The sequence below is a fragment of the Lingula anatina genome, chromosome 8 (assembly GCF_051362555.1).
Source record: "Lingula anatina isolate TDL-2025a chromosome 8, LinAna3.0, whole genome shotgun sequence".
In the NCBI taxonomy this organism is placed as follows: Eukaryota; Metazoa; Brachiopoda; class Lingulata; order Lingulida; family Lingulidae; genus Lingula; species Lingula anatina.
In genome coordinates, this window is record NC_141774.1 from 446,157 (window position 1) to 472,078 (window position 25,922).

Sequence of the window (25,922 nt, forward strand, 5' to 3'; positions counted from 1 at the left end):
ACATAATTCAAATATTAGTAAGTTGTAAGTTTTATTCACCAAATCAATTAAATAAAAGGTTCAAATTGTTACATCTTTGCATGAGCCCTGATGCAGGTACATGTATTAATAACTTTTGCCTATATTCTTAAATTGGAACATACAAATATTTTAAATGAATATACATACATGAATGGAAATTTGTTTTGGTGTAGATATATGATTTCCAAAGATTCAAAAAGTCGAAAAGCAAAAAAAGCAAAAAAATAAAAAAAAAAAAGCATAACATCTGTCTGTACATAAAAACTGGTGCACAATGTTTTACACCTGTCACTGCAGAATTACTGAGGTAACAAATTTAACAGATGAATATTCAACACTGGAGGATCAGACAGGCAATACTGCTTACAGGTATTGTACCACCAGCTGGAGTAATAAAGTGCATTGGTATGGAAAACCAAAACAAAAAAAAAAGGGGGGGGGAGGGACACCACCTCTAGTGCTGACAAGCTCTACAAAATGCAAAAGTTCTCTTTTTTTGTTGAAAATCACAATTTATAACAAAATCATGGGGAAAAATAAAATGTCAGTCCAAATTTATGAAATGTGATTTCTAATTTGATCTCTTTCCTATTATTACTGACCAATCATGCACTTCACATAACTAGATCATGAAAGAGCATCTATATATATATATATATATATATATATATATATATATATATATATACATGTATAAGAAAGCCAACAAGAACTTAACGGCGGTACTAATTCATCCGCTGTCTCATCAATCTTTTGCAATTGTTTTATATTTCTTTTCTACACACATGAAACTCAAAGCTTGCACGTCAATGTGTCACGTGCAATTAAATTTTGTTGAGACATATTTCAAGAAAAAGCTCCATTAGAATGCACATCACCACGTTCGCTTCTGCTGATCGAAGTTCAAGGCACTTCTACTTCCCTGTTGAAGATATTTATTGACATAAGCAATATCTATGATGACAAATATTTCATGATTTTCCTCTGTGTTGTGAACTAAGATATCATTACAGGTAAACTCTCACTGTAGTACACTGAAGATTCTCTTAGATATCTATGATGACAAATATTTCATGTTTTTCCTCTGTGTCATGAACTATGATAACACTACAGGTAAACTCTCACTGTAGTACCCTGAAGATTCTCTTACACGGTAGATATTTATGATGACAAATATTTCATGTTTTTCCTCTGTGTCATGAACTATAATATCACTACAGGTAAACTCTCACTGTAGTACCCTGAAGATTCTCTTAGATATCTATGATGACAAATATTTCATGATTTTCCTCTGTGTCGTGAACTAAGATATCACTACAGGTAAACTCTCACTGTAGTACACTGAAGATTCTCTTAGATATCTATGATGACAAATATTTCATGTTTTTCCTCTGTGTTGTGAACTTGCATGTTGCTATAGGTGATGGCCTTGACCTCTGTCCCCTGGGGATGCTTGTCAAGGTCAAACTCTTCTCCATACCTGACAACAAAGAGCATGAGATACTGGATATGAACATGATAAAATTCACCTGTCTTTCTTATTATTTTTTATCCACCTCAGCAGTAAAATAATAAAGATATGAAATCAAGATATTAAAAAAAAACACACAGAGTACAATGTACTAGAGAAAGGGACCATTCCCAGACCCTATCGTACTAACTGTGGATCGATCTTTCTCCAATGCAATTCTTGCTAAATTGCAATCAACTTAAGCTGCTTAAATGTCTGTGACAGCCATGCCTACTGAAGCTGCTAGGAAGTAATTAATTTTCATTTAACAGCTTCAGTAGGTGTGCTAGCAAGAAACCCCTTGGAGATGGATCGATCCTGTTAGATCGGTCTACGTATGGGAACCCAGTCAAAGAAATTATAATTGGGCTGAGCAGACTCTTAATCAGTACATGTCCTAGGGCCAGAGTGGCCCTGACCAGCCCACTAGACATAACTAATAAAATGTCAGGGAAATGGCCTCCATCACTATGGTATACTTGGCCATACACCATACAATGTTATAACAATCCTCCCAAAATTAACTGAAAACTGAATGCTTTAAGTACTATCCGGCAGCATACTGTACCTTGTCAAATGACTGCCAATGAAAGCACCTGCTCCAACCAATTTATCAAAACAACCAATCAAACTCCATGTTACAAATACACAACTCTTCCTCTCCTCTTACCCGACTGCTTTTATCCTAAAATTTTCTTCGTCAAATTCAGTTATTTTTATTTTCTGGAAAGAAGAAATTAAACATTTAGCATGAATAAAGACAATTTGTTTACTAGTACACTGATATTTATTCATAACTTTCAAAATATTTCTCCAGAGATGACTCGAATATATCATAAAGAACATATTACATATTATATATCATTTTTACCATTTTATACTCTGTTTTATCTTTCTGCATGAAGTAAGAGTTTTGGAAGATGGGTTTTTGAATGCCTACTTTGGGAAAATATAATGAAATAAGATACATAGTTTTTACTTAATAAACAATAACAAACAATTCAAGACTTGTTCTGGAATGTCACACCTCAACTCACCCTAGCTATAAAAAATGGCTCTGCAGAGAAGAGAAAGAGCCACTCATCCAAGAAGTGAAACAACAGGCTTTCTATATCTTCACCTGAAATATATACCAATATAATAGCATGACAAAAGAAGTGAAACAACAGACTTTCCATATCTTCACTTGAAATATATACCAATGTATAATAACATGACAAAAATAATACACCTTTGATCTTCACTGATCTACAGAATAATTCACATAATCTTAATTAAAAGAATGAAATGGTCTTATTAATGGCCACACACTATCCAAAAACTGTTTTTCCATGTTGTCAAGCCAGGTAAGTTGCCCAAAAGATGATAAACTTAATTGAAATAGTGTTTAATATGCATGCTATGCATTATCTTGAAACTGACCGCAAATTGTGTTTTATGTTATCAAGTCAGGGCATTCAACCAAAAGATGATGAAAAATTAACAACATACAAGAGGGGCTCAGATTTGGTCTACACTCACGTCAGAGATCTGGTACTACAGTGTAATTTCTTCAAGTTTTTATTTTTCTGTGTGGTTGTTCCTTACCCTGTGCCTCTATACACTGCATATACAGAAAATATACGAGAGTCACAAAACTACCCTACACAGAGATCTGGTTTTTATTTTCTATAGCCATTCCCTACCTTGTGCTTCTATAGATTGCTTGTCTAGCATTTCAACATATTCTATTTCTGTCATATAACCAAACATCGCCATGGCAACCTGAATTAAAGAATGATTTATATGAGAGGTTCAATTTATCAAAGTCACAAACGAGCTGTGGATTACACTCAGTCAAATATTTAATTAACAATATCAGCTGGGATCATGTTGGTTGAGGCATCAGCTTGACACGTGAATTATCAAAATGTGAGAAATCAATAAATACTGAAGCTCTATGAAGTGTTTGGTTTCACCCTCTTCAGCATTCTAACATATGAACTTATTTGGTGGGCAATAAAAACTCCCCAACTGCCTCCCTCCCTGGCTCACCCCTCCTCTCACTTTGCTTCCCATCCCCCCCCCCCCCCCCCCCCCCCCCACACACACACACACACCTGTAAGACTTTCCCAAGGAGAGCTATCCAGCCATCATTTGAATGGCTATCTATAGCCTCTAACTATGGCCTATATTCCCAAAGACTGCTGGGCAGCTTACATAATGTTTAGGTTGGTTGGTTAGGCTTGCTTGGGTTGAACTCCCAGTGAATCAATGAACAGATGATTAATTAACAGATTCACATATTGGATTCACTGTACCCGATCCCCTGGGGGGGGGGGGGGGGGGGTGGCTGCTCCCCTTAGCAACTGTCCTGTCCATTCTGTAGTACTGCCCTACCTGTTCAAATGCCTCCTTGATGTCATCTCCCCAGGAGTGAAGCCTAAAATAAACAAAATAAACAACATTAAGGAACATTAACTGTATGTGAAACACTTTTATGTTTTAACATAAAAATGCAACGCTGGCTGGTCTGCACATATCATAAAATTACAGCACAAATCAAGTTAATAGAGGTGGGTAACTATGAGAACCAGAGCTTCAGATATTATTTCTTCATCCAAATTTAAATCAACTATTGCTTTTTGAAATATATACCCGATACTGTCTACCAAATATTATTGAGAGACTGTAATATTAAGAAAATGGGGGGAAATGACATATACTTACTGGACATCTGCAGTGTGGTCCAAGTCTGAAAAAAATTGGACACAATATAAATCATTACCTCTACTGTTATATAGCGTTAACCTCTATACTTCGTTAGACTCACTTTGTTAACTTTCACTCAGTCTATCTAAATATATGGTTATAAATGTTTGCCAACACAGCACATGTTACCATGTACCTAATAATTTACTTGAGTTTTATAAATATTTACTACCTAAAATCCTAATGTATATAGAAGAAATATCAGGCATAGTTGCCACATTCTCAAAGCTCACAGTGAACAACTTTTTAAAAGTAACACTCTCGGCAGAGAGAGGGGGCATTAACTGAACTTGTCGCGATCAAGTGATCGGCCTACTCTACGCTAAACGTGGAGCCGTTAGGCCTAACATTGATCGTTTCTTGTTCCTTGTGTGGAACTTCTCTGGGTTGTCATTCAAACAACAGTAAGCCAGTTAATAAACTGTACTCACATTCATACTTCACTTCAGCCGGCGGTTTTTGAAATTCTGGGTCGTCTTGATCCCCCTCCATCTTGGGATTTCCCTTGTATTTGTATCACGTGGTAGGTTGTGTCCAATCACAGGCGAGGGAATTCCCTTGGTAAAATGGCGGTCTCGTTGAGTGAGTCTTTTTCTAGTTACGACGGAGAAGAAGACGCGATTATTCGCATTCAGGTGAGCGAGGATCGACTGTTAAGTGCAAACTGAATGTTTTATGTCAGTAGCATCTCCACATGGGCATCTGACACTTATGTTTAACCTTGGTTTGGTACCGAAATATATGTGATGAAATTGTAGCCAGAAGTTTGTTTCACTCGTGTTGTGCAATCACCACCACCATGACAAATATACTTCGTCAGTGCTATGACGTCAAAAGCTGAACAAATAAACACTGATATTTTCATTGCCTTTATTGTTTGGCAGTGTTATCTGTAAAACATGGCACAAATGACAGTTCAGCTCCAGGGTTTATCCGGTAAATGTTGCATGGTCCATGGATGCAATTTGCAACCACATTTTTCTCTCAGGCAACCAAATCTTGACCAGCAGTTATCTGACAAAGAAACTGATTCCATCTTGAATATTTTTTCATTTATTGTGTGTTTTACAGTGTGTTCTATGACAATGACTCCTTTTGGTAAATATGCACAATAGTTGTTTGTGTTGATTATAAGATAGCAGTAAAATATTGATATATATTACATTTTCTTTACTACATGTAGTAGTTGGTATTCTTTCTTCTTTAAAAAAAAAAGGCAGTGAAAGTGGCATAATATTTTATCTGGAATTCTTTTTGAATCTGGAGTATCAGTTACAAAATAATCGTATTTCATTGTATGTACGGGGGCGTCTCGATAGTCCGAAGGTTCATTGGTCCGAAGGTTCATTGGTCCGAAAATTCGTAAATTTTTCATCAGATTTTCAACAAAAAGGTTCATTGGTCCGAAGGTTCATTAGTCCGAAAATTAAAGGTCCATTGGTCCGAAGGTTCATTAGTCCGAAGGTTCGATAGTCCGAAGGTTCATTAGTCCGAAGGTTCGATAGTCCGAAACATTTTAAGATGTTCTTCGATTTTAAGGATTATAATTACAAACGGGTGCGTTCCCAACGAAACTATCATTCTACGTAGATTGATCCAACTCCACCGGGACTCTCACTGTATGCAATCAGATTAGCAATCCTGGAGCTGCTAGGGGGTGATTAACTTTCGTGTGAACTCAGCTTCTAGAATCTTTATCATTTCGTTTTGAGTGCGACCAAAACGCACGTGAAAATTATCCATATAGGTCGTATTGTTTCCGTGACTTCTCTTTACAATGTGGGGAAGTTTGGGGATATGCAATGGCTACCCTTTCCAACTCATGAACACCATACATGTTTCACATGAAATATTGAATAAAGATTGGAACGCATAAAATGAGAGGACGCCTATAATGACATTTAATCGAATGGCCTGTGCTATTATTTTTTAATTGTATAAGAAACTGATAAAAGTGGTTTTACGCTCCATCAAGGCTACCTTTAAGCGCACACTGATTATTTTCAAAAGAAAAAAATGGGTGTTTCAATTACGAAATATTTTGGATTGCGGGAGAGTCCCGTTTTTCTAGAGACCGATTGCAGTTATTAACCGTAACATTATATCATGTTCATTATGCTTTCTCTTAAACTAAAAGCCTCGGGTGCATTTGTCTTCCCAATGGCGGATCCTGAACATTTAAAGAGGGAGGGGGTGTCCGCGGATGCAAAGCTGACCCCCCCTACCCCGTTTAAATGGGATTCGACATTTTGGGTATTTAAGAGAGCAAACGGTGCCATTTGGTACGGTCAAGAGGGACATATCAGTGTGGTTTCTTTTCATAAACCGAAGGGGGCGGAGTCAGAACCCCCTCTAAACCCCCTTCTCCTTGCGAAGCCTGAACGTGCCCATGTACTGCGCGTATATCCCTTTTTAGGAAAATTCCTTGCAGAGGAAGGCAATGGCTGTGCAATATCATGCAAAAATGGGAGGATTTACATCCTCTGTATCCTCTATGATTTTGTCTAAGCTTTTGAAAAATATCTAAAATCGTGGGTGTCTAGGCCGTACGTGGCATTTCATACTGGCATCTCGTAGATCTCGCAAGTGAGACGTGCGATTTTGGGGTCCGCCATATAGATAAACGTCCTAATAAAATATTCGTCCCGATATACACGTCTCAATAGATTTACGTCTCGTTAAATTTACGTGCCGATAGATCCATATATCTGACATCGTAATGGGCCTGGCTAAAATGCCGATATCAACTCGAGGTACAGGTATGGGGCTTTCGAGTAATAGTCTGACTGCTAGTACTGACCCACTTATTTAATGATTTAATTACAACCTGATATTTATTACCGTATAGGTATGGTAAGCTCTGAAAAGGCGCAAACTCCCTTAGAAAACAAATTTCACACGGGTAAACGGCATTTTTCCTGGACTGACTTTACCAGTCCATCAATCCAAACTATCCAAGAGCACTTTTACAATTAGTTTGAGTTTCTTACGATGTCTTAAGATACTATGATTAGAATTCAAATTCTTCTAACCTACACATTACTTAAATTATGTAAAAGTTATAGAATAATTGCATTTCCAAACAAACTATGTTGTTGTTCGCACAGCCCACTCCCCTACCCTCCCCCCCCCCCCAAAAAAAAAAAAAAAAAAAAAAACAGCCGTTCCGCCAGCAGTATTGTATTACTCATAGGGATGAGGATGAATTAACTGGAGTGTAAACTTGGCATATAAACAAAAATTACGAGCATTTACGAAAACAAACTTTTCCCTTACTAGGGCTTTAAACATAAAAATTGTATCAGAATACAGTAATATGCTCAAATATCCACAAATAGTAATACATATTTAATTCCACCCCCTCTTCCCCAGCAATACTGAAGATGCTGAAACGTTTATAATCTGAAATAGAAATGTGGCAACGCCATATCAACCCGGTGGGCCTATTTATTTATTTATTTATTTATTAAACGTAAAATACAAGTGAGAAGGCAGTTTGAACATGTTGAAATATTCTAAAACAGTTAAACTTCTAATCTGATGAACAACATCAAAAATGCTGTCTTTGTAACAAATTCATTTAAACGAAGAAAAACGTACTATGCAAAAAGTAGATACACTCGTGACTCGTGAGAAAATTTCCATTTGATTTTACAAAATAAACCTTTGCAGTTATAAATATCGTCAACTTCCAATCCCATGAAAAACATCAAGATCTGTTTTTTTTTTGTTTTTTTTTTTAATGTAATGTAATATGCTAGTATTGACGTTATTTTTGCCCGTGCAGACCTAACTTTTAAACCCTCTACCAGGGCGACTGATAGATTTTTTACAGATATTCACAGATGTGTCTCTAGATAAATAGGTGGTCATTTTGAGACACCAACAATTTTCGGGGCCCTTTAGCGGGCCCCAGATCCTACGCCAAGGGGGGTGGGGGCTTTGCATCCGCGGACCCCCCTTCAAATAATCTTGGATCCGCCCCTGTACATGTAATTCACTATACACTTATACAGCGGGCCTACATTCGGACTATCGAACCTTTGGACTATCGAACCTTCGGACTAATGAACCTTCGGACCAATGCACCTTCGGACTATCGAACCTTCGGACCAATGAACCTTCAATGCACATTCGGACCATTGAACCTTCGGACCAATGAACCTTCGGACTATTGAACCTTCGGACTATCGCTACGGCCCCGTATGTACTACTTGTAAGACTTGAGTCAATTAAAATAGTGCTTAGTTTTTCCATGTTGAGTGTCGGGGGGGGGGGGGGGGGTTCTTAATTTGTTTTGGGAGTGTTCCTTTCTTTCTGCTAATTATTGCTTTCAAGTATGAATGTGTCCTGTTCTCTTTCCAGGCCTTCCTCAGGGGAACATTGATCAGGAAATCTCTGCAAGAAATTCAGAAAGAGTATGAGTCCATTGTAACAGAGGTGGAGGATGATGATTACAGAACTCACGTAGACTGGAAATGTCATCATCTTTGTCTACCTCTGGTTCACAGAGAGGGAAAGGGGCGATGTGTGAGACCTCCCACGCCGACCAGATTGTCGTATGATAATACAAATAATATAGGATCACATTTGCTCGTGAAAACTCCAGAAAAAACTGCTCAAGCAAGATGCTCTCAAGGTCAAAATGTTGACCCTTCTGGTGGAAGAAATGGCACAGGTGAAACTGAAAACTTCCATGTGAAGAGTGACAAGAAAGATAGGGAATGTTTTAGAGAAGACAATAGGTCGCAATTGTCAAAGCTTGGAATTCAAGTTGAAAGTGAATCATCTCCCAATACATTGACCTTACATGAAAATTCTGAAGGTAGCTATCACAGTCCAGACGATATACCAGAACACCCATTTGAAGATGACACTGTCTCTGGAGGTGAAAGTCAAGGGCATCTAGAGCCTCTTGTCTGCGACATACTGGCCTCTCCTTCAGCTGACAGTGAAGACAGCGACACAGACCCTGCACTGCAGAACAGATCATTACACAGGAGTAATCCAGGTAATCCAGGGAACAATGAGGCATTTCCTCAGGACACAGATATCAGTGTGACAGTCCCACCCAACACTGGGCAGGAAGCATACACTACAGGAGAAAATGACATGGACGTGTCAGACGCCGAAAAACATGAAACAGAAAATTGCAGAGAAATTGGAGCAAAAGTCTCCAAAGATTTAGGGAATACTTCGAATGGGTCTCCCTTCAAAAAAGATAAAATCCATGCTGCCAAAGGACAAACAAAATTAAAGGATCAGGAACTATCAGGAACAAAATTGTCACCAACATTTCAAACAAATGGCGCAGTCATTCCCCCTGCCTCTCCGTTCCCTGTGAGAGAGGAGACAGCTGACCAATCAAGACAAGCCTATCAACTGAACAGCCAATCACCTTCTCGTTTACATCCAGGGAGGAGGTCCAAGGGCCCCCATGACAGCAGTGTGGTCAGTGAGATGACCTCAGTGTGGGACACTATGCTCTCCATGGAAGGTAAAATAAAACTTCTCTGTTAACTATTTTATTAACACTCCCCCTCCTCCTCCTCCCAACAACACTTTCCTACACCCAGACTCTGTGTTTATGACAGTTAAGTTAGTCAGTGCCATTATTGCCTTGATTATTTTCTTAAGAAAATGTAAGTTCATCACTGTTGTCATGGTAATCAATCAGAGTGGAAGGGTTCTGGTGGGTTTTTTTCCATATTAATTGTAAGACACAAATGTTGAAAACTGGATACATAATTGCCATGGTAACTGTTGTTAGTGGTTATGTTTCAGAAGCAGTACAGTTAGTACAGAGTATCCCAGAGATGTAAAGTTACTACAAAAACTGAGGAGTAATATTGCCATGGTAACTGTTGTTAATGGTTATGTTTCAGAAGCAGCATTAGTCAGTACAGAGTATCCCAGAGATGTGAAGTCGTTACAAGAACTGAGGAGTAACATCGCCATGGAACTGCTGTGGGTGCAGCAGGCAATAGAGAGCAGGAAAAATGTACGTAGAGCTACGTAGCGAGTGTCTTGACTCTGGCTGAGTGAATACTGTAATGTCTCCATCTTTTTATTGGGGAAAATTATGAATTTTGCAGATACTATTGAGTCATACTGTTAAGTCATAAATTCTTAGAGTTAGAACATTCATGTTGAGTGGAAGCAATAAAACTGAAAGACAGGCTACCTTTTAGTTCTATTCTGTAGTTTAAACACTAAAATTCTTTACAGAATATAATTTTTTATGATTTCAAAGTTATGTATCTATAATCTGAGCGATTTACAATTTTTCCCGAATTGAAAGATCCAGTCTTAATTGTAGTTAAAACTTTTGTATGCCAAAACTTTGTATGCTGTTTTAAGTTGTGCTTCTTGCTTCATGGTTTTGTCTCACAGCTTTTCTGTAAATACTTTCGTTAAAGTTTATGATATACACTACTCTGTTTTTTACATCCAAAACATGGGTGCACAAGTTCTTAAAGCAGAGTTGATGGCAGATATTGCTGCTTTTAACATATTTATGCCTGTAATGTCAGAACTCTAGAATGAAGACTGAAGATATTTCTATTTTATATCCTTTTTATGTCTGTAATTTCAGTATCTGAGACTGAAGACAAAGATGCAGGACCAGAGCAGCTGATGTCAGATGTCGGGGGTCATGTTTGGAGCTGCAGAGTTGCAGTGTTTCTGTGTTTACAGAAAAAAAAAAAGCATGTCGTGTTCAAAGCAAGCAGTCGGCTTGTTGCTGAATTGTGAATTCAAAGGTTAAAAACCCAGGACTCTAATTTTCTGCTTTAGACATGTAAATCAAATATTCCAGACCACAAACATCTTTTTTTTTTGTGTGTGCAGAATTACTGTAAGTATCCAAACTGAAGACAAACTCAGATTATCTCAGATAAATATTCACTGTATATCATTTATTCTAAATATGTACACCATCTGTCTCAACACAGAGCTAGTATTTTACACAATAATATACACTTGAGATGTGAAGAAGTCTGAAAAATATATTATTTCTATTGCAAACTTTCATCACAACAACATTAAATGCTGTCAGTGAAAACTCTTGGACAAGGAAAAAGTCCTGGCTCATGATGCCTTAAGTTTATATGTTTTCAAAAAATAAACTGTAAATTAAGAACCAATTGCTATATTTTTTTGCAATATCAGTGTTTTATGATTCATTTCAATGATGATACACTGTCTCTTTCTTTAAGTCTCCTCCATGAACAATACTACACAATCTTCAACCCATTAAGAACAATCTCCGCAGCATGTCAATAGTATTTTCCACATTTTTCTTGTTAAAAAGTTTTTAGCCTAGTAGAGTTGTTGAGGTCCTATTTACGTGCTCTCAAAGAAAGTTCTGAAGTCCTCTAAGCTTATCTTGCCCTCGGCATCTCTTGTACACTGTGCCACCAACTGGAAAGATTGAAACAAAACTATTAAGAATGGAAATGTAAAAACTACATTTATTTTATTGGGGGGGGGGGGGGGGGGGGGGGAATAATAATTTATTTATGTTACAAAGATATAAAACTTAAAAAAAAAAAGAAAAAGGCAAGATAGCTCTGCTACAGTAAATGATAAATATTTGACTCCTGGATGAAATGCAAATTTAAATTCTTGGAGTAATATCAAAGATGGAGTAAAAGGTTTGCCATTTTTTTTCTTGAGATCATTCTCCATTTCCCATCATGTCACAATTAACTTGACATCACAGTCAACAATGACATCACAGTCAACACTATGACATCACAATTAACTTCTGACATCACAGTCAGCACTATGACATAATAATGAGACTTACCGCATCCATGACATCATCATCCAGTGGCAGCTGTATCTGCTTGCAGATGTACTTCAGCTTGTCTTTGTCAATGTAGCCAGACCTGTCTGTGTCATACTTCAGGAACAGGTCGTCTATCCTCTGACGGCCTGTGATGGCGATCTTCTTCAGCTGAGCTTTCACTTCACGTACCAGATTCTCCAAGTCTCCGGGACTGTAACAACAGATACACACACTTTTTGTAAACATTTACCTGGCACTTTGTTATGGTTTTGAAACTTTTGTTTTTCATAAATTTGAACCATGCGAGAAATAGTTCTGTGAATACAACTTGTCTTTTAGTTGTCTTATTTATGATGGTAATAAATGACACCCCAGCAAACCTCTCCCCATTGTTTCTCTTGATATATCTACTACATCACTCAAGCTAACAGAGAAGTCCTGTATACCACAGAATGAAGTCTAACCTATCAGATAAAGTAAATGGACTACTTACGCCCTCTTCACCCTCATGTCTCCTCCCTTGACTGTCTCCTGGGCACTGGCTCCCTTCCCCAGGGTTGCCCTCAGGGAGTTGATGGTCGTCTCTGGAAGTAAATGGACAAAAATGAATACAAAATGCCTGCACAAGTCCTGATATGTAATATGTACTTCAGTGACAAGTTATCTTTGTGCAATTACCAAAATGAAATTGAGAAAATTGATTTAATAGAAGCATTCAGAGGCATAACAATTTTTTTCTCACTCCCATTTTTATGGAGAATTTCAGAATGGGGGCACCCCCCTTATGTGTTTTTTTTTTTTTTTTTTCTTTCTTTTTTTTTTTTTTTTTGCTTTTTCAAAACAAGTGAGCACAAAAATAAAAAACAGTATTGTGATTTTTACAGTTAAGCATGAGCTGCTGACTTACCAGGAAACTGACTGGAGTGTTCTTCCATATACTTCAGCACGTACTCGTCAGCGTTCGTGATCACAAAGCGGTGTTTAAACACCTCGATGGTGGACCCAAGGCAAAGGTCAGCAGGACCATAATACACAGGACGGTCAGGGGTACTGTTGGGTTTGGCAACTCGTGTACGTTCCAGGAATTTTCCTCCAATAATCCCAGAATTCCTCACTGGGGGTTCGTAGATGGTCATCATGTCATCTGCTAGGCGGTAGGAAAGAATGAACCGCCGTCCCTTGTCTTCTGGCTTCACAGAGTCCTAAATTGTAGAAAACAAGGTATGATTATGTCTTCAGTTCAGTGTGGAGGTTTTTATAATGTCTTAACTTCTGAGATTGGTTTCTGTTAAAAAGATACATGGTACTCAGGCATTTAAAAGAATTTTATTTCTTTTTCTTTTTCAAAATCCTTATTACACAGAAGTTTCATTCAATTTTGCCAGTCTTCATAAAAGAAAACAAAAATATTCTCATTGTGGAGACCAGCAAGAAATGCCTTTGAAGTGGTCTTTGAATATTCCTCACCAGTATTGCCTCAAATCTGAGCACTTTGTGGTCATTCTCCAACATTTTGATGAAATCTTTCTTGGGCGGCTGTGGAATGAGAGACAGACAAGATTGCAGGGAGTCTTCCAGGGAACCAAACTGGTTGTATGGTGGGATTTCCTGGAATGAGATAGACATGTATGTTAGTAATTATACAAGAGCTTCTACTTTTTCCACAACAGCATGCCATTCAATTGAACAAGTGTCACATCAACAAGACCAATTCAAAAATCTCACACAACCCATTTGGTAAAGATTACAATTATACGACTATTAATATGATAACATTTTGATAAAAGAAGTACGGCAAACAGAAGCTCACCATTTTGGGCACATCCTTGGCTCTTCCCTTCACATCCACCGTGGGGAAGTCAGAGATCCCAAAGTTTTGGTAGAAGAAGGCTTTGGTGAAGTTATCACAGTCGTAGATCAGGAAACGCCTGCCGTAGATGTACACTGTCTCACCGATCATGAAGTCACGGGGCGTAAAATACTCCTTGATCTCGTTATTGGTCAGCTCCATGACAACACCAGGGAAAGAGGATTCCACGTTGTAGCGATCTTTAGGGACCTTGTGGCGTCCAATCAGGACAGGGAATGGGTCGCGTCCGTCATTGGGTTCTCTTACCTCGCGTATCTCCAGGGTGTCATCCACTAGATAATACTGGACATAGAGGGAGAAAGTTTCATGTTAAAACTTTATCTGATATCCCTATTAAGACACTTATCCATATTTAATTTCAACATTTTATTTATTTCAAAAGTCCTAACTTTTCCTATATATAATGTCTGTGTTTTATTTTCTTAAATCTTAAAATTAAAAAAAAAGTCTTTAATGTTTTATGTAGTGAGACATATCAATTGAGTACTATATCTGTTTTTAACTCACATGTAAAATGAAAGGTCTCATCTGTCCAAACATGCTGTCCCTGTCGTCCCAAGCACAGAAGAAGCGGAGAACTTTGCGATCAAGTTCCAGAAACTGTTTTAGTTTGTCAAAGGATGAGGGTGTTTCATAGGTTCGTAGTTCAGCGCGTACTCTGCGCTCCTCTGTGTAAGGATCCAGCGGCAGCTGCTCAGGTTCATTCACCACTATACCTTCACTGTCTAAGAAGTCCTGTTGAACATGAGAAATTAGAAAAACAATTAAAGTATGTCTAAAAGTACAAAAATCAAAATGTTACATGATGTACCCATGATCATGATGTGTAGGTGATTGAGCTAAAAAAAATTTCTATTTCTTGGAAATTTCCATAAATATATTCAAAAGTCATTTTGAAATTGAGGAGAAAAAAAGTTGTAAAAAATTATGAATAACTTTGAAATTTATTTTATATTTTAAAATATAATTTAACTCACAAAAATACCAATATTTTATTTGTTCAACTTCCCAATCTGGTATTATGCATTTCAAATCACATAACCCAAGCTGAGAGAAGCAGAGTGAAGATGACAACATACCCTTGTCCATTGATCACAGTCTGTGATGTGGAAAACTTTGCCGTAGAAAGTGATATTCTGGCCAAGGTTGATATCTTTCCAGTGCCAGTTGTCCCCCTGGTCATTCTTTGGCAGCCGCTGGCGTTTGATCAATTTGCCTGGAAGCAAAGAAATACTTCAGTAAATTCAATATTAGTATAAACCCATATAAAAAGGAAGGAACAATGTTTCACTGGTAAATCTAAAAATCATTTAACTTTGATAATAATTATAATGATATCTTTGTTTCTTAGTTTAACCTGATTTTCACAATCTTCCATCCAAATTATAATACATCTGCAATTTAAATGTTTAACTAATTACAAACCTTGTGGCATTCCACTGTTCTCTACATGAGGTTCGACCACTGAGATGCTGTCATCTTCCAGGTAATAGTAGATGTTGACTGGACGCACACGGAAATATTCTCCCGGGGATTCATGGACGGTCTGCTTGAAGTAACCCCTGAACAGCAATACCTGTAGAAAGTTTTTGTGTAATAATCAAATAATTATTGTGTTTCAAATTAGTATTTTACATCAAATATAAGTAAATATATGAGATATATTATAAGCATATCACTTGCTGTTTCTGAATAAGGTCAAGTTTTTATTTTTATTTTATTTATTTATTTATCTAATTTATTATTATTATTTTTTTTTTTTTTGGTATGGTGAATTTAATTTCGACCCATTTTATTTTCCTGCTGATAACGAACTAAAGTTTCCATAACCTTTGTCTTAATCAAAATACAATGACTCTTGTTGATAACATAGAAAGTTATGTTACCTTTTTGTCCCAAGCTACATGAGCTGGTACAAAGTCAGATGGTGGTGCTTGTTTTGCCTGGCCATAGGTCAGAGTTGGTTTGAAGTTGGCCAGCTCATCAAGTTCTTCCTCTGAGAGTTGGTTCTTAGGCAAAGGAACTCCACCAACTCCCAGCTCTGGTCGCTTTTGTAGGGCATAGCCATTTTGGTATCCAAGAGTATGGGGTAAGTGATATCTTGACTTCTGCAAAAAGAATCATTAAAGTTTAAATAAAATACCAAACCACACTAAATATCGGTACTTTTGTAGTATACCCCCCCCCCCCCCCCACCCTGTAACTTACGTCCCGTCAAGTGATTATAATAATAATTATAGGTTTTTAATTCTATGGCAATCACATACTCAGTATATAATTATCACAGCCAGTTCAGACTCAGCATTTTTTAATTTAGTCTGAACAAATGTCATTCCACTGCCAAAAACTGAGAAGAGGACGTTGTCGCCAATATTCTGATATGGTCAATGACATCTTGGCTGAATTGTAGTGTAGTATCTCTAACATTTTTAAAATTTTTGTGCTGCCAACGTTGTAAAATATCCGAGGCGTCATTCATCACTGTAAACCAAAATCTACTTACTGCTGGATCAGAAAAACTATTTCCAGGTAAAAATGGTAAACCTTCCATTCTGTGTTTTGACGAAATTTCTCCTAGCTGCTTCTTAATCCAATGAGTTGATGTATATTGATTGAAAGAACGGCTGTGTGGTGGGTTACTATGGGTTGCTATGTAAACAAATGCGATCTCGCACCAAGCGAGAGTTTTGTCAAGATAGGCCAAAATTTATGCTAACTATTCATAATATATATTGCTTAATGTTAACCTCCATGCTTAAAAAAACTTTGAAAAGGTAATATTTTAATTAAACATGCATTCAATATTGTTTCTTTTCAATAAGCAGCCTTTATTTTTGAGGCTGTCCTGTTTGTCGCCCCTAGTGTGAATAATTTAATCTGGTCTCCAGCTTACGGAGAGTTGTCAATGCGGGAAGGCGGAATCTAGTCATTTGTCGCAGAGAGCGTTGCTTTTTTCCTGCACCTCGATGGAAGCATAGAGACAAGGGACAATTTGGGAGGACATGGCACTCGTACGTACGAATTTATTTTGTTTAAGATTGACCGTGAATAGCTAAGATATCTAGCTCATTATTATGTAGTACCCGTCCAACATTCTCGGCTCATATCAGTGAGTCATTATATTATATTTGCATGAAGCCGAAAAGTGCAGTGACAGTTGGGAATTATATAATAAATGCCTCCTTAATGTTATCACGTTGTACAGCTAAGCGTGACCTTACTGCTATACCTCTTAGTAGTTATCTTCTCGGATACTAATGTAATGGGTCATTTACAGTAGCTCTGAGAGGTTGATTAAGATAGCTTGCTCTTCCTGTTCTCTCTCGTGGTCTGCTTGACTGTTTTAAAATGCCATTAATAAAGTCATTAGTTAATTATATTCATTTTAAGATTTTTTTATTATAAAGTGAATGTATGGAGTTAATGATATATATCTTTGTAATATTTTGATCATCAGGATATGAAAAATGAAGCAAAATTAAACAACTGTTTAAAATTTATGATGAATCAGGAAAATTTATTATTAATGTATTTAATACAAAAGCCCCATAAGTGTTACCCTATAGTATACTGCCATCATTAATATTGTGTTGGTTTCATCACTGATCATTTGTTCAGAGTACAGCAAACAAGTACTGTTTGTGTATTGATTAGTGATGAGTCTGAAATCAGCAGCAATCACCATTCCTTGTCCAGAATAATGAAATATATCTTATGTGCTGTGGTCTTTATGTTAGTAATGTGATTTTATTGCCTCCTCTGTTAATAGGTAAAACTCTAAATTGGTAACATTTGAAGCCTTATTTCAGTAAAAAGACATTGTTGTCTCTGGCCACTCCAGTGTGTAGCTGCTGTAAGGTAATGATGCATGAAGTCATTTGATTATAGTCATATCCTGCCAGAAATCAATGCTCAGTGTTATGAGACACAGCATCCACTCACAGTTCTGTAGACATGCTACGTACAGTATTTAAACAGCAAATTGAAAAAAAAAAGATTTATTACATTTCTCAGAACATTGGTATGCTATACCTGAACAGAGAACTTGTAAGTTAAGAAGTTCAGTCAGATAGTGGATTTTTGAGAGAATGGGAGGTCAGCAAATGTGGGCGTGGTCCAGAGAAGATTGATATATTGCAACAATTCAAACAGATGTTGTAAATAAGAACAAATGACAACACAGAAACAATACGTATCCAAAGAGGAATTAGTTTAAAAATGGAGCCATTTTGCATCAAGAAGATAGGAAAATTTACAGAACCTAATGAGTATATAATTGCTTATTGTCATTGGTACATGTCAAGTGCAGTTCTAAAGATCTTTTAAATGTATAGAACACACAGTTATTTTCACTGTCAACTATTTGAATTTTTCTTGATCAGTTAAAACCTGCCCCCCCCCCCCCCAAACTGGAGAGCAAGATACTAGTAGAAGGCTATCAAACATAGAGTGGTCATATTGCTCACAGGAGACCGGTGCTTTTATTAGGCGGCTGCCAATTTTGCTGTAATGTCCTTTTACAGTAGTCATCTTAGTATCTTAAGTAAAGAGTTGAGCCATAGTTTTGTATTCTAATATCATACTTGGATAAATGATCTGTAGTGTGTAATCTAATTGAAGGTATGGTAGCAGTGATAATGGCCTGTTACAGGAATGTGTGATGATGCATCTACTGGACAAAGTCAGTGGCAAGTTTTAAGGGGGGATGCCAGAGGGATCCTGATGCACTGCCTTTGATTTCTGAAAAAAATCACACCAATGGTCCCTGCTTGAAATTATATTTTTTACTAGCTGAATTATAGTTATAAACCATACTAAATGGCACCGTTTGCCCTCTTAAACCAAAAATTTTCGGGACCCTAAAACCCATGTAAAGGGGGGAGGGCGGTTTCACATCCCTACCCCCCCCCCCCCCACCCCCCTTTCAAATAATCCTGGATCCGCTCCTGAATGTTGCCTGGTTTCTGACTGGCTCGTGTTGAGTATTTCCTCTGCTCTGTTGCTGATGATGTGGAAATATGATTCAGTTAGTTTCTGTTAGAACACTGTGTAGAACAACTGGTCCGTCTCCAGCTGATAGCATTGATTGCACACTGGCTGCTGTGAGGTGTGTGGGCAGCATAGCTTTTGACTACAGATTATTCTGCCTGAATCAGTATCTGTTCAAAGGTCAAATTAGGTTATTGATTCAGGAACTTCATTTTAAGAGGGTTTTAAGTGGCCTCGATCAATGACTGGTGTTTTTTCTTCTTCATGTGCTCTTATTAGAGTCAATATAAAAGTAATGGAGATCCTTGCTCAGTTTCCCTATCATAAACCTCACAATCAAAATGGAATTGATTGATATCTCATCATACAAAATGGTTTTGTGCTATTAGTTAATTGTCTTGTACAGTGTATTTCCTCTCAACTCTCAGCATGTGGTTCACCTTGAGACGCGCTGGGCCCCAGCTGCTCTGAATTCTCCTGGATTACAAGATATCACACACTGACCTGAGTGGAATAAAGAATGACCAGCACTGCCTAAGGCAAATTAAATTACAAGTAACTATAATTTGTCATCAAATCAGTATTATTCAGCATTGGGACATATGTTCACTCACCAGATCATGTATGTCAAACAATGATAAAAAGCTGACTAGGAATGATATCCTGAAACATAAACACTGCCTTTCTGATCAAATAACAATATATTTCATTGAATTAGACTACAGGACTGATGTTAATTAAAGTGCGCACTAGGTGGCTAGTTTATTATTATTTTAAAAAAATAAAGAGGGCCATGTTTAAGACACGTTTGTGCACTTAGTGTGTTTTACCCTATTTTAATAAATTATTATTATTATTATTATAAAGTAGTTCAGTTTTTGGTAAAAAAATTGAGACAAATTTCCATCCTTTATTTCTTCTATAACACAGGCCCCAGTTCCCCCAAATACCTCAGCCCTGTTTTCAAGGAATTCAGGTGATAGCAGTTACAACATTTCCTGGTAACTGGTAGATATTACCAGGAATCTGGTGTCAATTACTGGGAGTCTGGTGGAAATATACTTAGATGTTGTGAATGGAACATCCCCAAGAAAACACTGAATGCAAACACAGCTAGGCCAGCAGAGAGTGCTGAGATATTTACACTGCTCAAGGGAATTTTTTGTTCCGTTTGATCTGAAAAATCAACCTTATTTTTGTGGAAAGTAGAATATTTATCTGATTTAACTGAATGCTGGACACTTAAATGCAGTATCAGAATCATTTTTTGTTATATATATATATATATATATATATATATATATATATATATATATATATATATATATATATATATATATATATATATATATAATAGTAAAAAAAGTGGATTATCTAATCTTAGGTCACATTCAGAACAGGTGGTCCTTGGATCTACTGGTCCTAGGATCAAATATGGCAGACCCTACATGAAAGTAAGACTACCTTATCCCTCAGTTGTCTCCCCAGCCCCACACGAATTATATTTTGGCTTCGAGGTGTAACTGCTAGGCCCTTGCTAGGAAGGCCCATGGATTATGCTGTTATTAAGATGGCTGAGTGCCAGTGAGCTTCTGCACTGTTTATTCTTCTCCTCTCTTGCTAATACATGTATACATGTACTAGTACACAGTAGATTCATGTGAATGCTCCTCTCTCTCTCTCTTTTGTTCCTCTCTCCCGTTTCTCTCTCTCTCTCTCTCTCTCTCTCTCTCAGTGCTGTAACACAAATAATAATATGAGTGCATAGGGAAGTTATTTGGTTATTTGGCATGCTGTATAAACAAGGCAGTTTGTATAGGTGCCATAGTTGATGCTAAAAGTCTGGAATAAGTTACTGTTGCCACACATATTTTGGTAGTTTCTCTACATTTATGACCCAAAAACCATAGTTCCTGATAGCAACCCAACTTTGTAAACACTCCGAGTATTTCAGATATTAGTAACACATTATTATTATATATCCAGTTTCTCACCGGGTAGATTAATTGTTTTCATCAGCAGGCTTAATGTAATTGTATTAAAACCTGTTATGGCCAGGAATGGTAATGGTTTCAGTGGTAATCTCCTGTGGCTTCAGTAATGCTTGATGATTTTGATGATTTCACAGGAAGCTCTGTAGTCAGTATCTGGTAATATATCAGCTAGCTCAGTGGAAGCATGTTTTGTGTAGATACATGTGGCTTTTAGACTGGGTTCCCATCCCTAGATCAATCTAACAGGATCGGTCCATCTTCATGGGGTTTCTCGCTAAACTGCTTTCTGCTTAAGTGGCTTAGATGTTTGGCACACCATTAAAGGTGCTAAACGATAATTATTTACCCCCTATCAGCTTCAGTATGCATGACAGACATCTATGCTGCTTAATTTAGCAAGAGATAGATCGATCCAAAGTTAAAGCAATAATAACTCTTCCTTTGAGATTCAAAATTCCGCAAGAAATGCATTGCAAACAACGCATGGAAATATATTATATTGCATTTTACCACTAAAACGGCTGTTATTGTAGTAAAACTAAAATCTGTGCTTATCAATAGCTTAAGTCTCAGGCAGACAAGAATGATGATAGGCCGCATTCAGAACAGTGGACTAACTAGTCTGAGGGTCAAATATGGCTGACCCACTTGAATACTTCCCCAGAGGATATCTATTCAGTGTCTATTAGTGAATTAGACGGCAAGCTTTGTAGTGGGTCGCCATATTTGTCCCTTGGACTAGTTAGCAGTCCCCTATTCTGAATGGGGTCTTTGACTGAAATCTGTGCAGAAGGTGACCAGATGATGAAGTGTTACCTGATAAGGTCATCGTCTGTTAACAAGCCCTTGTTTGCCAGTTAACACGTGTGTTTGCACCTATATTAAACATTATAATGGCAAAGATTGGGTGGTAAGATATATCAGACATCTGCTTGCCACATTTGTAGCCTCCAGAAAAAAATGTTAGTAGGCACAGTTTACAGTCCAACATCTTCCAAGTTTATCTTTTATGATTTAATTTTCATCTGAATGAGATATATGGCTATGCATATACATGTATGCATGCTGTCATTTTAAGTCTTAGTAGATATAGGAAACCATTTTAACTTTGCTGTACTAAGTAAAGAAAATCAACCATTGCTTAAGAAGGATATAATATTCTCAATCCCACAGTGAAGAAAAAACTTCCACCATCATTTTGATAAACTTTTCTAAATGTCAGCCAACATTTCCTCACCTGTGTTGACAGGTGCTTGCCTTGGTATTTCAGATGTTTACTCTGGGAAATGGTTTGTGATATTCCCAGCTAACAGTACATATAATTATGATCAAGACACTGAGCTCAAAGCGTGTGAGTGCAGTGTTCACTGACTGACAAACTTGTTACACTGGGGCTCCCTAGAAAATGATGTGAGATGTCAGTGGTAGACAGAAGTCGACTTCTGGGTCTTCCAGAAGACAATCAGAAATTTTAAGTTTACATTGATGGGTATCTAATTATTTCTGCTGGAAGATGGTCAAAAATGGAGGATGGACCAACAAAGGTAGAAAATATATCTGGATCAGCCCCTGTGTATGTAACAATTTTCTCTGTACCTTACTGTGTGTAAAACTGCCTGGTACCCTATGTACTATGGCGTATTTCCATAGATTTTAGATCAATCTATCCCCATGGGGAGTCTCACTAGATTACTGTCAGATAATCCGGCTTAAATGTCCGTCCCGCCTACTACAAGCTGTAAGGGGGTAATTAACTTTCGTGCCCGCTCAGCTGACAGCTATTTAGCGTGAACACCCAGGGAGTTAGGTCGATCTAGTTTGGATTGATCTAATCTCTGGGAATGGGGTCTTAGTAGTGATGTCAGTTGGACTGTTTCTTGACTATTTTAATGAATGCAGTTGAAAAGCGTGTGATGTGTGAAGTATGCACTTTTCGGGTTTTGGATGAAGTGCCTTGAATCGGGGAATTATATCGTAGACAATATATTTCCTTGCTTAAATTTATTGTACCACCAGCGTTAGCGCTGGCGGTACACATGGTTTTAGTCCCGTCCGGTCCGTTCCGCCAGCTCCGCCGCCAAGTTACCATTACCGCTTCTCCTCCTAGACGGTAAGGGCCCCTATACCCATCTCTTGGATTTAGGTCACCTATAATCTCAACTCGTTCCACGTAAAATTTGGGCTTTGTCGATATTGGGGTCTAGGTGTGGCACTCATTGCAATGCACCCTTGTCCAAAAATGGCAAAATTAAATGCTAATTATCTACCCTACGGAAGGAATTATTGGAAAAATTTCTACAGACGGCTTTCCAAAAGTCATATGTGTAGATTTCAAATATGCCCTTGGATTTGACCTTTGACCTTTATTTCAAGGTCAAACAGCCAAAAATTTTCAAAAAAATGAATTTTTTTACGTTATTCAGACACCACACAGACTTAACCAATAATATCATTGGAAAATGTTACCCTTCAGGTCATCTTTCATCTTTGTGAATTTGGGGTCAATCAGTGCATTTTCACGGGTGTAGCGGCCATAAGATACCGAAACTGAAAACTGTCTCTAATTCTGGAACCGTTAATGCTAGAGACCCATTTTTTTATGTACAGACACAGATGTGTCTGTACATATTGCCATCACCTGCGTCTGTCGTCGCCGTCGCCGATGGCGATGGCGATGCCGATGGCGATGGCGATGCCGGCGCCGTGCACTTTCCTTGTAAACACGATAAGTGGAGGGCAGTTTTACTTTTTGGCTTTATATTTACAGAGCTGATGAATATTCATAAAACGCAGGTCAAGTTCGAAAATCAGCATGATCGGGCCATTATTGTAGAAGTTATGCTGTTTTTTCACTTTTCAGCATATTTTTCACATTTCCTCAGATTCAATTCTTAGGCATGTTAACAGTCTCATTATTAAACTAATAAGATACGTAAAAGTGTTTGTTTGACATTTCCTGCATCTTTACAACATTGTTAGTTGATTTTGTAAAAATGATGGTAAACTTGTTATCGTGTATTGTGTAATAAAGTTTCAAAAATGGAAATAAACTCATATCATTGCAGTTTGTCAGATTCAATCATTCATTATGTTCAGAATCTCAGAATGGAAGAAATTGGACATTTAACACTGCTCTGTTGATATTTTTCCCATCTCATCAATTTTCTTAGTTGATAATATAAAAATGGCAGTAAACTGTTAATTTTGTTTTATGTTAAAAATTGTTAAAAATGAAAAAAAAAACATTTCAGAACAGTGCTGTCTTGTTTACATTTTGGCATTTTCAAGTTGTGACTTTGAAGTTCCATGGGCCTGAAGACCTTTGCTAGTCACATTTTCTGAATATCCATGATACTAATATTTTATTCTTAAAAATTGATGGTCATCATGCTGTTAAACATTATGTAATATTGCATCAAAATTTGAAAAAAAACCTATTTTGGGCACTGCTCCCATGATGACCATTTAAGAAAAACCATGTTCTCAAACAGTACAGTAAATATATATAGATGTGTCTGTACATATTGCCATCACCTGCGACTGTCGTTGCCGTCGCCGTCGTTGCCGTGCACTTTCCTTGTAAACACGATAAGTGGAAGGCAGTTTTACTTTTTGGCTTTATATTTACAGAGCTGATGAATATTCATAAAATGCAGGTCAAGTTCGAAAATCAGCATGATCGGGCCATTATTGTAGAAGTTATGCTGTTTTTTCACTTTTCAGCATATATGCAACACTGTAAACACATTTCAACAAAAACCGATAGGCCTGTTGTCATGAAACTCACAGGAAAAATTGATCTTACTAAAACGCAGGTCAAGTTCGAAAATTGGCATGATCGGGCCACTATTTTAGTAGTTATGCTTTTTTTTCTTTTTTCAGCATATATGCAACACTGTAAACACAATATAAGAAAAACAGATAGGCCAATTGTCATGAAAGTCACAGGAGTGGTCAGTTTTACTAAAATGCAGGTTGAGTACGTAAATCAGCATAATCGTGCCATTATTTTAGAAGGTGTGCTGTTTTTTTACATTTCCTCAGATTCAATTCTTAGGCATGTTAACAGTCTCATTATTAAACTAATAAGATACGTAAAAGTGATTGTTTGACATTTCCTGCATCTTTACAACATTGTTAGTTGATTATGTAAAAATGATGGTAAACTTTTTATCGTGTATTGTGTAATAAAGTGTCAAAAATGGAAATAAACTCATATCATTGCAGTTTGTCAGATTCAATCATCCACTATGTTCAGAATCTCAGAATGGAGGAAATTGGACATTTAACACTGTTATATTGATATTTTTCCAATCTCATCAATTTTCTTAGTTGATCATATAAAAATGGCAGTAAACTGTTCATTTTGTTTTATGTTAAAAATTGTTAAAAATGGAAATAAACCCATTTCAGAACAGTGCTGTCTTGTTTACATTTTGGCATTTTCAAGTTGTGGCTTTGAAGTTCCATGGGCCTGAAGACCTTTGCTAGTCACATTTTCTGAATATCCATGATACTAATATTTTATTCTTAAAAATTGATGGTCATTATGCTGTTAAACATTATGTAATATTGCGTCAAAATTTGAAAAAAACCTATTTTGGGCACTGCTCCCATGATGACCATTTAAGAAAAACCATGTCACTTACTGTTCTCAAACAGTACAGTAAATATGTACAGATGTACCTTGCACTTTTATTGTAAACACGATAAGTGGAAGGCAGTTTTACTTTTGGGCTTTATATTTAAAGAGCTGATGAATATTCATAAAACCCAGGTCAAGTTCAAAAAACAGGATGATCGGGCCATTATTGTAGAAGTTATGCTTTTTTCTTTCACTTTTCAACATATATGCAACACTGTAAACACATTTCAAGGAAAACCGATAGGCCTGTTGTCGTGAAACTCTCAGGAGTAATCGATCTTACTAAAACGGAGGTCAAGTTCGAAAATCGGCATGCAGCCTGAGTTGGAAAAGCAGTCTAATTGGCTTC

The 25,922-nt window shown here is 37.2% G+C and overlaps 4 protein-coding genes and 1 long non-coding RNA gene across 7 annotated transcripts in view; 2 read left to right on the forward strand and 3 right to left on the reverse strand.

Moving 5' to 3' along the window:
* Positions 1 to 14: 14 nt before the first annotated feature.
* LOC106177705 (tRNA-splicing ligase-activating factor archease) lies at positions 15 to 4,868 on the reverse strand. Of its 3 annotated transcripts, none has more exons than XR_015335680.1 (7): positions 4,456 to 4,608; positions 4,242 to 4,266; positions 3,912 to 3,954; positions 3,217 to 3,295; positions 2,569 to 2,651; positions 2,100 to 2,254; positions 15 to 1,501 (listed from the first exon to the last, which is right to left on the reverse strand). XR_015335680.1 is itself a non-coding variant. In XM_087019124.1 (7 exons), exons 1-7 carry the CDS (start codon positions 4,773 to 4,775, stop codon positions 1,375 to 1,377), a joined length of 471 nt encoding a protein of 156 aa, XP_086875250.1. In that variant the 5' UTR covers positions 4,776 to 4,868; the 3' UTR covers positions 15 to 1,374. The 3 variants fall into 3 exon arrangements, 2 of the variants coding, with proteins under 2 accessions (XP_086875250.1, XP_086875249.1); XM_087019124.1 differs by lacking the exon at positions 4,456 to 4,608 and adding an exon at positions 4,715 to 4,868 and having other exon boundaries at positions 2,202 to 2,254; XM_087019123.1 differs by having other exon boundaries at positions 2,202 to 2,254; positions 4,456 to 4,595.
* On the forward strand, positions 4,781 to 11,428 carry LOC106177704 (uncharacterized). The gene is made up of 4 exons (XM_087019116.1): positions 4,781 to 4,918; positions 8,649 to 9,780; positions 10,169 to 10,284; positions 10,879 to 11,428. Exons 1-4 carry the CDS (start codon positions 4,850 to 4,852, stop codon positions 10,918 to 10,920), a joined length of 1,359 nt encoding a protein of 452 aa, XP_086875242.1. The 5' UTR covers positions 4,781 to 4,849; the 3' UTR covers positions 10,921 to 11,428.
* On the reverse strand, positions 8,261 to 8,484 carry LOC147760140 (uncharacterized). Its single transcript, XR_015330889.1, has 2 exons — positions 8,357 to 8,484; positions 8,261 to 8,324 (listed from the first exon to the last, which is right to left on the reverse strand). It is a non-coding gene; the product is annotated as an uncharacterized LOC147760140 (long non-coding RNA).
* Positions 11,180 to 16,617, reverse strand: LOC106177703 (EF-hand domain-containing protein 1-like). Its single transcript, XM_013560550.2, has 11 exons — positions 16,449 to 16,617; positions 15,832 to 16,053; positions 15,371 to 15,521; positions 15,025 to 15,161; positions 14,453 to 14,680; positions 13,886 to 14,227; positions 13,543 to 13,683; positions 12,983 to 13,277; positions 12,569 to 12,659; positions 12,094 to 12,286; positions 11,180 to 11,705 (listed from the first exon to the last, which is right to left on the reverse strand). The coding sequence occupies exons 1-11, from the start codon at positions 16,494 to 16,496 to the stop codon at positions 11,628 to 11,630; spliced, it is 1,926 nt and encodes a 641-aa protein (XP_013416004.1). The 5' UTR covers positions 16,497 to 16,617; the 3' UTR covers positions 11,180 to 11,627.
* A 155-nt stretch (positions 16,618 to 16,772) lies between these two features.
* The window catches only part of LOC106177711 (gamma-2-syntrophin), a 47,625-nt gene continuing 38,475 nt past the window's right edge, over positions 16,773 to 25,922 (forward strand). Inside the window, exon 1 of the mRNA XM_087019113.1 lies at positions 16,773 to 16,956. Within this exon, the coding sequence (XP_086875239.1) occupies positions 16,948 to 16,956 (9 nt within the window). The 5' untranslated portion in view covers positions 16,773 to 16,947. The remainder of the gene's footprint in view (positions 16,957 to 25,922) is intronic.